Source organism: Nannobrachium achirus (genome assembly GCF_963921795.1).
Source record: "Nannobrachium achirus genome assembly, chromosome: 22".
Classification (NCBI taxonomy): Eukaryota; Metazoa; Chordata; class Actinopteri; order Myctophiformes; family Myctophidae; genus Nannobrachium; species Nannobrachium achirus.
The window spans coordinates 28865147-28878837 of NC_137829.1; the positions used below are offsets into that span (position 1 = coordinate 28865147).

At 41.3% G+C, this 13691-nt stretch overlaps 1 protein-coding gene across 1 annotated transcript; it reads left to right on the forward strand.

Moving 5' to 3' along the window:
* Window positions 1-317: 317 nt before the first annotated feature.
* Window positions 318-11842, forward strand: gpr143 (G protein-coupled receptor 143; the record flags this gene model as incomplete). Its single annotated transcript, XM_080753248.1, has 9 exons — window positions 318-576; window positions 1801-1913; window positions 2956-3050; window positions 4971-5063; window positions 6026-6135; window positions 7780-7888; window positions 8241-8358; window positions 9401-9659; window positions 11714-11842. 9 exons carry the CDS (start codon window positions 318-320, stop codon window positions 11815-11817), a joined length of 1260 nt encoding a protein of 419 aa, XP_080609374.1. The 3' UTR covers window positions 11818-11842.
* Between the last annotated feature and the right edge of the window lie 1849 nt (window positions 11843-13691).

Genomic DNA, 13691 nt, shown 5'->3' on the forward strand with positions numbered 1-13691 from the left:
TCCAATCAATCAAAAGGGCAAAGGGCCAAAGGCCACACTCTTTCTTAAAAAATATAGCTTGGAGGATTGGACTATAATTAAATACCCTACTTTAAAGTAAACCTCATACCCCCATGCACACAAGAGGCTTTGTCGGCCCCTCGTAGTGAGTGAGGCATAGTTTTAGGCCGTGACTGCAAGGATTAAACGAAAGCACATGATGAGTCAACCCGTGATTTCTCTGTAGAGTTTAGGCCATGCACTCCACTTTTTTTTCCTTTCCTTTTCTTTCTCTTCTGTTCTGACACGGTAGCCTACTTCTGTCTGTCCTCCAGTCCATGATGGCATCCCCACGGCTGGAGACGTTCTGCTGCCCGAACCGAGACGCAGCGACAGACTTTGTCATCTCTTTTCAACCCGTCCTGTTCGGCGCGCTATGCATCGGCAGCGCGTGTCTGAGCTTAATATTCACCATAGTGCAGATCTTACCAAAACGCAAGGGTTACAGAAGACTAGGACACTACCCCCTGCCAAAGCCTGCGTCGTCGTCACGGATATTATTCATCATCAGTATATGTGATATATTGGGATGTACAGGTAATGTACACTCATTGGCATGCAGTTCCAAAGTCTGCGTTCATGCGTATTGATGGATTTGCGCACGAAATAGGCCTATCCACAGCAGGCACATTATAGGCTGCCATTCTTCCCATGATTGTTTTAAGATCGAAATAGCAAAAGTGTTATATTGAGTCTTGGGTTGTTTTGGCTAACCTTCCTGCGTGTCTAGACAAAAAAAATCAAAGGAAAAAGAAAATCCCTGTGTTTAGACCGTTTTTCACACGTTTTGTGTCAGACATAAACACTTTTGCCAGATGGTGTTTGTTGTAATATCATGTATAGACTAATTCATTTATTGACCGTTACATATTAGGATAGGCTTTTCCGTTGATGATGGACTTTATGTCACTGCTTTAAGGCTAAAACACAATGCATGTCAGTGTGTATCTAATCCCAATGATGCAAAGACCAGACAGACGGGGCCTTTGTAAAGTCATTAGCCTACTGCTGCTGTGTTGGAGCCTGCTTTGAATAAAACAGTCACATTTCATTATGATATATATCAAACAATTAGCATTATGAATTATGAACTGGAAATTGTTTTCAACAAGATTGTTTCCTTCTAATATGTAGGTATAGACCTGTTGACCTAACCATATATATAGCCTAAAATGACTTACTTTAGCATTTTTAAAGGAACCTGTATAGGCCATTTATTTCATGGTTTTCAAAAACAAGACCCACTTTTGTAGCTACCTGGAAGGAGATGCTGAATGAAGCAGTAACACTAAGACATGTTTTATAGTCCCTGCCCTATTTCCACTTGACACATTTTTACATTGAAATGCACAGCATGTAAACTACATCATGTGAAGTTCCTGAGACATCTCATACTTTCCCAAGTAGAAAGTGCAATGCAGCTGGAACTTGCATGGCGTAGGAAACAGGGGGAAGCATACCTCGGGGGGCTTCGCATTTCCATTACATCCAATATCAATTAAAAGGATTTCCATGACAGAGTCAAGTTAACCGAGCTCTTTATTAACACGGATGACCAAAAACTTTATGTGTTTCAGTGTTTTAATTGTTGCCAGACATGCCTTGGAATACACCCCATCCCCATCCCTCGCCTGCAGGAGTTTCCTCCTTTGTGTTTACATTCCTTCCATCTTTTATATTCACACTCTCGAGTTCGTTGACAAGTGAGTGATTTAAAGCAGAGATTTGTGTGTTTATTGCGTGCTTGTTTTTCCTCTCCAGGTATTATTTTGCGGTCGTCCATCTGGCTGGGTCTCCCGAGCGTCGTTGACAGCATCTCGATGGTCAACAGCACTGATGTGTTGTTCCCACAAGTCTTCTGCGTTGGGAGTTCAGTATGTATGATGAACTTTCACAATGCTTTTCAGGCACGTGCACACATAGACATGAAAGGGGGCTTGAGCCCCTGCCCTTTTATACATCTGTAAAAAAGTGACCTCTCCAGACCAGACCATGAATGCAGTTTTTACTGTGGTGAAAGAAACGCAGATGCCCTCTTTCCATGCCATACCTGAAGGCAGCGTTCAAGAGAATTGCCTTGTCCAAACTCTCCTGAACTTGAATGAATCATCTTATGTTGAAAGAATTGACCTCTCTGTGTAAAAATCCATGCTTTACGCCACATCTCCAGGAGTGCCCTCTTTTATGCTTAGTTCAGTGTGGTATCAACTACTGAAAATAGCAGACCTCCAAGCTCACAACACAAGTTGTGAGCTTGGAGGTCTGCTATTTTCAATATTTTCACCAAAAGGCCCTTTTAGACATTTCAGCCTCTGCCTCTCTAACATTCTCTGCACGTCCCTGATGTTTTTACACTAATGATGTGCAGTTCAACAGCAGCTCAACAACAATGGTGAAGTTTGTGTCTGTGTGATATGCAAATCCACAGTAGTTATTACTATTGCGCTATATATTTACCATATACTTCAATGAATAAAGCTGTCTATTGGTGTCTAATATAATGAATAACTATGTCCTGCTTTCCCTTGTACTGTCACTGTACACGGAAAGCAGGGCGTATTTACTTATTATATTACTTTTCTCCAGTCACGCAGACACCTCAAACATACTGTAAGTTTGACGTGTTTGCGGTATGTCCAAAAGAAGCACCTTTATCTTTGTGAATTCCTGAATCCATAAATAACACCCAACCGGGAGCATTTTAAGAAACTTTATTTATTTATTATGATGATTCATGTTTTACTGTTAAATGAAACAATACTGGCAGAAAAATACAGTACATTTATCAGGTATAACATAACATGAATCAGTTCGTATTACTCCATATAGTGTGTTCCTTCGTGGACTATATGGAGTAGTACAGTGTTGCACTTTAGGTTGACCGACTCTTATCTGACTCTGATCTATTTCGGGCAGATGTGGATCCAGCTGTTCTTCAGTGCGTCCTTCTGGTGGACCTTCTGCTATGCTGTGGATGTCTTCCTAGTGGTGAAAAGATCTGCAGGAATCAGGTGCCCGCCAACGTGTACCCACTTTTTCCACATTTCCCTACGACGACACCACCAGCATCACCAGGAGTGTCCCGGCAAAATCTGGGCCCTGGGTACAAGGATTCACTGCGGGGGCCCCTGTGCTTTAACTATTGAAAAATAGCAGATCTACAAGCTCACAGCGCGGCACCGAGTGCCGCGCTGCGAGCTTGTAGATCTGCTATTTTTGAAAAAATCATGAAAATCTTTGAATATTTCAAATCCTTCTGAGTTTTTTTTTGTAAAACCTATGTTTCTATGTCAGTGGAGCTCAAACCTTTTCATGTGAAGGACCCCCAAAATGGTATGTATTTGGCCACGGAACCCCATCTCAAAATATCGACTTCCTTCCAGGGACCCCCCAGAAGCAAAATTTGAGTTAGAAATGTTTGCTTAAAAAATACATATATTCAAAGATCTTCACACATTTTCACGACTTTTCAAAAATAGCAGATCTACAAGCTCGCAGCGCGGCACTCGGTGCCGCGCTGTGAGCTTGTATATCTGCTATTTTTCAATAGATATAGTTATTAGGGCCCCTCCACCTTGGGCCCCAGTAACTCAGTACTCTATGACCCCTTGTGACGCCCCTGAGCATTACTCCTGTCCTGTTATACGAAGGCACACGTTTGCTCTGATACTGTAGGCATTTAACAGATATTGGTATGAATTATTCATGTAGAGTTAACAACTCACAAAAGGCACCCTAGAGCATTACAGATATGTCTTTGTCTCTCACAAACCTTCTATCTCTCTCTAGACTAAATGTTTTTTTCCTTTCACTGCCCCATTTGCAGCTGCTCTGAAACCCATTTGGGTGTCGACCTTCGGAAAGCAATTTTAAAACCCATTTAGGCCTAGAATTGTTGAATGCTTTAGCTATTGAGAAATAGCAGATCTCCAAGCTCACAGCGCGGCACCGAGTGCCGCGCGGCGAGCTTGTAGATCTGCTATTTTTGAAAAAAGTCGTGGAAATGTGTGCAAATCTTTGAATATATGTATTTTCAAAGCGAATGTTTGTAACTAAAATTTTGCTTCTGGGTGTTCCCTGGAACAAAATATTTTGAGATGGGGTTTCGTGGCCAAATACATATCATTTTGGGGGTCCTTCACATGAAAAGGTTTGAGAACCACTGACATAGTAGTCTCTCAAGAACCACTCTAACCTAACGCGGACCAGTTTGTGTAGGCAGATGGGCGGGCGCGGCGAATCTCTCCACGAGTCTCTGGCCAATAGCATGTGTTCTCCTCCCCCCACCCCCCTCTGCTCCTCTGCTCAGCGCAGAGAACGCTGCTGCGTCATGACGTCAACAACACATTCGGTGTGACGTTCTCTGCACTCTGATTGGTTAGGGAAATTCTACACTTCCTCCAACAGTGATCATAACGCGATCGCCCAGGCTTCTTTTTCTTCCTATCGCCAAAAGAAGCCTGGGTTTCCGAGGCTACTCAAGAACAGACTAACTGAGCTCCATTTAAGTGAAAAACACCTTTTCTTTGACGATGGCTAGCCCGATTGCTGACATATAGAAACATAGGTTTTTCAAAAAATCTTAGAAGGATTCAAAAGACACTTATAGAATCGGGTCAAATTTATAATTTTCACGTTTAAAAAAAAATAGCAGATCTACAAGCTCGCGCTGCGAGCTTGTATATCTGCTATTTTTCAATAGTTAAAGCATTCAATAATGATACACAATAATGTGTACCCGTTCTAAATGGGTTAAATACGCATTATGTAGTTTGGACATGAAATAGGTTCATGATGCAAACTCAACCGTTCAGCGTTTCTTTTTTTGGGGGGGGATTTGTTTCTTTGCCAAGAGAACCAAGCCCTGTGCTTATATTAAGTGTTATAAGAGCTGAGGCAAGTCTCATGACCGGTTTTGTCTCCCCCATCAGCACCATCATCCTCTACCACATGATCACATGGGGTCTGGCCGTATTGCTGTGTGTGGAAGGTGTGGCCATGCTCTACTACCCATCTATCTCAGAGTAAGTGTTCAGCAGCCCGGAGGACTTGCCACTATCACCCATGTTCTCTTTCATAAATACACCACTCGTCTTTAGCCACGTGCAACACTTTGCTCCTTTACGCTGTAAATTCCTCAGCGTTACCATTTGTAACTCCAAGAGTGTACAAATGTAACATACACACAGTATATGCTATACTGTATACTGTATATATATTAATGAGCTCACGTACAGCCCTGAAAATAGCCTTACAATGACATGGAGCGTTGGCGTGGCACATCATGTCTGGCTATATGTATCACTGTGATTATGCAATGTCGGTCAGAAGACTAGAGCGCTTTATGATTAATGGGCTCTTATACAGTAGACCACACAGACATACAAGACTGTGTCCTGACTGTGATCTATGACCTTGTTAAGTCCATGGCGGGGGGTTACAAGTTACAAGAGAAGACATCAACATATTCAAAAATACAAATGAATACATCACATTCACATACAAGGGTACAAACAAACAAAGACCTACTCAGTTATCAATCACAGGAATGGGTTCACATCAGATGAACAGTGTTTGGTCTATTCTATTCCAATAGAGGCCATTGTTGCCCTTTCACAACATATGCAGAAAGGGGAGCGGAGCCCAGTCCATTAAACGGAGTACACACTTATCTATTGTATCCCGGAACATGTTGGACAGCCTCTGAAATGGAAAAAGGGAGCTTCTTTTTTATTACCGTATTATTATATTATCATTTACAGAATATTGTCAAATTGTATCATATTAGTACAATGCTGTGGAAAGGAATTTCCCCTTGAGAGAAAATAAAGTCTAAATATTCATCCAGCCCAGCATATAAAACGGAAAGGCCAGGGGCATATAGCCACATGATCATAGGCAAGAAGAATCGCTTCTATGTTTCTAAGTTCACATGCTAAAGAAATGATGTGTAACATCATCATCATCCACTGTTGCTCTGCTGTAGTTGTGAGAGCGGCCTCCAGCATGCCATCCCCCACTACGTCACCACCTACGGCCCCATGCTGCTGGTCCTCCTGGTCAACCCCGTGCTGTTTGCCCGGACTACCTCCGCAGGTCAGTACCCCACATGCATGAGTGGACCATTTGATTTGATTTGATTGATTTATTAGATCCCCATTAGCTTACTGCAGGGGTCTTCCATGTTTTCAGACCAAGGACCCCTTAGCTGAGAGAGAGATGAAGCAGGAACCCCCTCTACATGTTATATAAATCTGTGATGCAGATTTTCATCGACTTGTTTGACAGCACTGTCATCAGTCTATGTTGGATTCGTGTTAATGTATTTTTTCAGACATTTAGCCACTTCAATTGTCGATACTGTACTTAGTAAACTTGAGCTTTCACTTTGTACTTGGTCTGCTCTTTTTTTTTTTACCTCTACACCAAACCTATTTGGTGTAGAGGCGCTGCGAGGCGTTGAGAGCTTGTAGATAGGCTATTTTTGGCTAAAGTTCTACTCAGAATTGTTAATTTAAAAGAATTATCCTATCACACAAATATTTGGTGGCCCCCCTGTAGTAACTCTGAGGAACCCGTAGGGGTCCCGGACCCCCTGTTGAAGACCCCTGGCTTAATGTACTGTTAAAGCCGCTACTTGGTTCCATTTGTACACTCTCAGAGTTAAGGGGGTCCTTGCAGATAAAACAGTTGAGAACCACTAGTACTAGTTGGACTCCTAATATACCACAGTGTCCTAGTAAATGCAGTGTCATATACAGTACCTATTCTGAAGAAAACCTGGAGACTTGACATTCAGTAATTGGGTACATTATAATGTGCGTGTAAAAAAACACATTTGTCTGTGTACGGACATATCGATGACTCCAGCTCAGGTCGGTTAAGTAGCTCTCTGGAGAGAGCAGGGATCAGACCATAGTTGTACACATAAATAAGAGGGGAGTCTGAGTCGTAGGACAAGGTTGTAAATATCAGGCCTGCATGCCATGGCATCTTGATCCTATAATATTCACTCAGCACAACAGAACAACAAGACTGTAGGGCCTTGTACCTAATAGTGTATAGGTTGTGCCAAATGTAGTTCTAAGAGCGGCCATTTCTTGGGTAAACACAGCCTTACACAGGTGTTCTGATTAGACTATAGCATTAGTTCTATGCAATCAAACAATTGAAACACCTGTGTTTTGACCCAAGAAATGGCCGCTAAGGACTACAATGACGTAGCCGCTGATTAACAATTCCACAAATGTCTAACAACATTATGATAGCTAATTTTGATTTAGTTTTAGTCATAGTCTTTTGAATGAAATCCCATTTAGTTGTAGTCATATTTTAGTCATCTGAAATGTTTTACTTTTAGTCTAGTTTTAGTTGGCTAAATCTACAGTTCATTTAGTCGACTAAAGCTTATTTTCACTGGCTGTGATGATGTTGAAATGCCTGATTTATACTCAGCTGTGTGCTGAAATTAGCAGATCTACAAGCTCATTTAGATCGTCTATTTTCGGAGAGTGACACCTGTACACAGACACCACGCATAAAATTACTTGGCTTTTAGTTGTATTGGATCACTTCACTAGTCCCTCCATAACATTTTAGTCTAGTTTTTTTGATTTGTTGACGAAATATGTGGTATATTTATCATAGTTTTAGTCTGCGAAAATTAACACTGGTAGGCCTACACAAAAATAGCTAAGCATTCACAAGCACAAATAACCAGAACTCATCTTCTCCATTTAGTGACATCTTTGCTAAAAGGTCGGCAAGGAATCTACACAGAGAACGAGAGGCGTCTGGCCACAGAGATAAAGATACGCTTCTTTAAAATCATGCTGGTGTTTTCTATCTGGTAAGTCATGTTCCTTTTGCAGGTCATCATAGCATAAACCCTAATTCATACATTGTAAATAACTGCTCTTTTTTGGCGAGCCACACCGTCATGCAAAGGCATCATAAAATAGGCTTAGTGTAACTTGGTTGGCTCTTCCCTCAATTATTATCTTTAGTGTAGCTGTAGAAATAATAAAGATGTACTGAAATAGTCAATTCAAAGACAATAGTCTTTTTGAAAACTGCTATCACTGGCAATAAAGTGAATACAAAATTGTCAAACAAGAATCATTATCATTATTTCAAGTTTATTTCAGTTAAAGTGTCATTTGAGAAGGAAAAAAAACAACCTCTGAACTGATGTTTTTCAGCTGGGTGCCCAATATTATCAACGAGAGCCTGCTGTTCTTCCTGGAAATGCAGCCAGACATGACTGCCAACAGTCTGAGGAACATAAGGAATGCAGCCCTCATCACGTGGTTCATCATGGTAGGTCACAGCCTGAGCCCGACCCATATATCCGTCTGGTCATTATATCGGACATTATTTGACTTAAGTAATGACATCGGTGTCGGCTGATGGCCGCATAATTGCCTGATTTTATCATCTGGAAATAATTGTCCCGATCTTGAGACACTTTTAGCCTGGCATCGATATTTTGGGATAGGCAAAAATTTTCAAATGTTTTCAAAACATTTAAAAAATAGCAGATCTACAAACTCACAGCCCTGTGACATTACATCATTTTACCAGCCTGCTATGCTACGTCCTGAGGATTTATTTTGTCACTTTTGTCCGAACGTCACCGGTTACGTAGGCGACGTCGTTGCTGATTGGATGTTGTTCCAACGAATCAGAGTAGGGTTAGGGTAGCTAACTAAGTCATCAGCCAGCCAATACACACTGGTGTATTTGTCCCGCCCCGCACCACAGACCAATCGGAAGCCTCAAGTGTTTCCACTCGTTTTCTATGTCCCGCCTCCCTTGGAGATAGAAGCCTGGCCAGACTGAGAAGCGAAGTGACAAAACAAATCCACGGAACGTAGCGTAGCAGGCTGGTACCCAGGCTACGGTTTTATGGTCAGTATCATTGTTAGTCGTGGTCAGTATCATGGTCAGTATCATTGTTAGTCGTGGTCAGTATCATGGTCAGTATCATTGTTAGTCGTGGTCAGTATCATGGTCAGTATCATTGTTAGTCGTGGTCAGTATCATGGTCAGTATCATTGTTAGTCGTGGTCAGTATCATGGTCAGTATCATGTCAGTATCATGTCAGCTTCATGGTCAGTATCATGGCCAGTATCATGGTCAGACTCAGTATCAATTCGATATCATGGTGTGTATGTCAGTATCAGGGTTAGGGTTAGCATTCTGAAAATATTGGTCAAAACATCTGTCCTACACCACTGATCAGTAATCAGTGATGTAGGACTATAAAATCAGGATCAGCTTCAGGCACAAGATTCTTGTTGCTTATTGAATGTTCCACTCCTAGACTGAGGAAGCTTTTCTTGTACTTTGCCGCATCAGGGGATCCTGAACCCAATGCAAGGCTTCCTCAACACCCTGGCCTTCCACGGCTGGACAGGCTTCGACGTGGACTTCAGCCTGCAGAGGCGGAGGGAGCTGGCCTGGGACTCTGCCTCCACGTCGGTGCCCAACACGGGAGGTTACAACCCCGTGGTGGGTTCCACTCTGCTCTATCAGAGCCATGTTCAGGAGGCAAGCAAGAAGGACATGACCGCCAACGGGCAGCCACCCTCTGATGCCATCAGTGTGCTCTCAGAAGGTAATGGGCATGGCAGGGGCGGTGGTGACAGTGTCAGCTCCCCAGTGTATCAGGGCTGGTAAAAAGGTCCAGTCCTGACACACTGACCGGCATCACCATCATCATCGTCAGCATCATCAGCATCATAGTCGTCGCCATCATCATCTACGGCAGTGGTTCTCAAAGTGGGATCCGGGGACCCCCGGGGGTCCTTGAGGGGGTTGCATAGGGTCCCCGGCTAAAGTAGTTACTATAGCGTCACAATCATTTTAGCCACTATGTTTAAATATGTTGGCTATTAAAAAATATCAGATGTACAAGCTCAGCACGTCACTTCGTGCCGCACTGCGAGCTCATATAATCTGCTATTTTTTCATCTGCTATTTTAATTAAAATGTTTGGAAAATGTTGGATACTTTTGATAATTTTAACATAAATATTCTCTTCTGGGGGTCCCTGGCAAAAACCTGTCAGATGGGGGGGAGGGGGGTCTACAGACAAATACATATCAATTTAGGGCCCTTGACTTGAAACTGTTTGAGAACCACTGATCTACAGTACATGGTATCACCCAAAGCTGTTGCTAGATTGCCTCAAGTTATGTGTTTTCTTATAGATGAGACAATAAGGAACTATAATCCTCCAGTGGGAGCTCCAGCCATCTGAAGAAAGATTAGAAATGTTGATTCTTTACTCTGTTAAATTGTGATACTGTAGGTGTGATGGTAAAGATTAGGAGAGACTTAAGCCTCTATCAGAGTCCAGGGTGAAGAGCTATTCACTTCACCACGGTGTAGTTTTCTAGCTATCACCTAAAAATACATAACAAAGCCTAGGTGATGGCTAGGAAACTACAACAAGGTGAAGTGAATAGCTCTTCACCCTGGACTCTGTTAGAGCCTTTACAGTAAAGGAGTAGTTCGCCCCAAAATATATTTATTTTCTGTCAATTACACATCCCATCAATCTTTTTGTTTTTGTCGCAATCCTAAGACAATTATTGGGTCATTGGTCAATAGGAGTCTCCTACTGACTTTTGAGTTTCCTACCAGAGACTCCATCCGTCATAAAAATATTTGCTTAGGAATGCAAACAAAAACAAAAAATACCATGAATTCAAGGCTTCATGTGGTGTGTAATTAATAGAAAGTCGTTTTTAGGGTGAACTAATGCTTCAACCGTGGTACTGTATATTGTATGCAAAGTAATAGTGTAAGTATTAATTTGCTAATGTTATTTTAGTTGACCGAGATTTTGTATGATGCTGCTAAGCTAATATGCAGAGAGCCATGGATTGGGAAGGTTTTTACTTCCAATGTGAGATTCACTATCAGCATATTAATGTTTATACTCATCCTGGAGAAAGAGGGCAAACTATGAAATGTATTTTGGGATAACTTTGTATGGTTTTGTACCATTTCTGCCCTAGTGGTATTTGTCTGTTCCTTTGCACCGTGTACAAAAACAATTCAATGTTCTGTTTACAATATTCAGGTTTACACCTTGCATTGATAAATCACTCCGAAATAAAGAGCTTTTAAGGCATTTATGTTTCCTGTTTATCAATGTAGCCCTGAATATGTTTCTCATGAACTCAACTGAAATTGAGATCATATTATTTAGTGTGGTGGCAAAAAGAAAATCATTTAAACGAATTAGAATTCTTCTACTAAAAGAACAACTAACTGTATAGTCATTATGTGCTTTTCACAATGCAAATTCCCAAAATACATTTGGTTTGAATGTCAGCGAAGAAGAGTAGCCTAATGCCTCATTCACACTACAGATATATAGTTGAACGTTTTGCTTGGTAATTCAATGTAATCTCAATGGAAACCAGCTTTAAAGGCTGGATTCCAAGGACAGCCGACACGCCCAGCCTTTAAAGCTGGTTTCCATTGAGATTACATTAAATTACCAAGCAAAACGTTCAACTATATATCTGTAGTGTGAATGAGGCATAAGTCTTCAACAGTAGCAGTTAATCAAGCAAGGCGTTTCATATGACCACGAAGCGATAGAATCCGAGAGGCTTCAATCCAGTAATCTCCTCCCATTTTGTTTTGCTACTGTAGGTTCAGAGTCTAGTACAATTGAAATCCACATTTCCAGTGAGCTACGAGACTATGAAGATGTAGACGCAGATGGAGAATCCATGGAGAACTCTGTGAGACAATAGCGGGGACAAAATCTGCGTCAACTACCGGCCTCCAAATGTCTCTGTTGTATGTCCCGGATCTCTCACCCGATACACTGTTTTAGACCCGCTTAGCTGCTGCTAAATAATAATAGCCCGAAATCGTAGTCTACAAATCCCTGGGCCATTTTGTAAAGTAGCCTAGTTTTTCCGTTTTCCAGTTTTCGGGCAGTCAAATGGCTTTGATATCGCATTAGTCAACATTAAGCAATAAGATTGCTCAATGATTCCAAGTAGGCTTGCCCTTTTCACCGTTCTTTCCGATCCGATCTTTCTCTTGCAATTTTAATCAATACAAAACAGCAATCAACTGTACAGTAATTGAAAAGGCCCCAGGCTACAGTGTCTCATGTTGAAGTCAGGTAGTCGGTTGTAAAAATCGGACCTTTCCTCATTCACAAATAACTGTGATGTAATTAAAGGACTCTTTCAACCCAATGCATTCAATAAAATGAACATTGGTTTTCTGTTATACATTCAATAAAATTAACATTGGTTTTTGAGTTATGCCTTCAATACACTGTACACTGGGATTGTGTTGTGCCTTCAATAGTTTTGTTACGCCTTCAATACAATGCACATTGGTTTTGTTTTATGTATTCACAGTTAAGTAGTAGTCCTTCAGAATGCAACAGGGTCACAATGTTTAAATAATTTAGGGTTGAATTACAAATGTCCAGCTTTCTACCATGTATTTTTACTGCATAAATCTATTTTATATAATATTAAAAATAAAGAACATTTCTTTAAGAGTTTTGTTGGTGACGTTTTACCTTGATCCCTGCTTGGATTATGCTCTCAGAGGCCAAGATTGGATTTATAGCCAGGTTCATATGCATCAGTTTCCTCCTATGTACATTTGACACCTTACGGTTCATGATTACACTAATCATTACATGGTTGAATTATAATTCCCCATTAGGATACATTGATGTTCTCAGTTGTCATCATAATAATCCGCTGCTTAGCAATAATACACTCAAAGCTGTAATATAGCTGTCATATACTATGACAGCGCGGCACCAAGTGCCGGGCTGCGAGCTTGTAGATCTGCTATTTTTGAAAAAGTCATGAAAATGTGTGCAAATCTTTGAAAATATGTATTTTCAAAGCGAGCGTTTGTAACTCAAATTTTGCTTCTGGGGGGGTCCCTGGAACTAAATATTTTGAGATGGGGGTCCGTGGCCAAATAAAAACCATTTAGGGGTCCTTCACATAAAAAGGTTTGAGAACCACTGACATAGTAGTCTCTCAAGAACAGACTAACTGAGCTCCAGTTAAGTGAAAAGGACCTTTTATTTGACGATGGCTAAGCCAGATTGCTGACATAGGTTCCTTAGAAGGATTCAAAAGACACTTATAGAATCGGGTCAAAATTCTAATGTTCACGTTTTTTTCAAAAATAGCAGATCTACAAGCTCGCAGCGCGGCACTCGGTGCCGCGCTGTGAGCTTGTATATCTGCTATTTTTCAATAGTTAAAGCATAAAATAATTGTGTACCCGTTCTGAATGTTAAGGCACTGTGCCAACCACACTCACACAACACCAAAGCCACTCGTGTATCCTTTCATTGCTTAGCTATCCCAGCAAGCACGGTCAGGACCTGGACCAATCAGTGACATCTCGATTGGGGCCAGATCACAGCCCATATGGGGATGATCTTGACGTCATTACCAGGACGTCATATGGACTTTTTTTAGTTTGACAGGATTTATGTTGGTTGAAATCAGTTAGATATGTTCTAGAATATAACCTCATATGCTCATATTTCAACTAACATTACAAACAATAACAATAATCCTGTCAAACTAAAAAAGTCCATATGACGTCAAGATCATCCCCATATGGGCTGTGA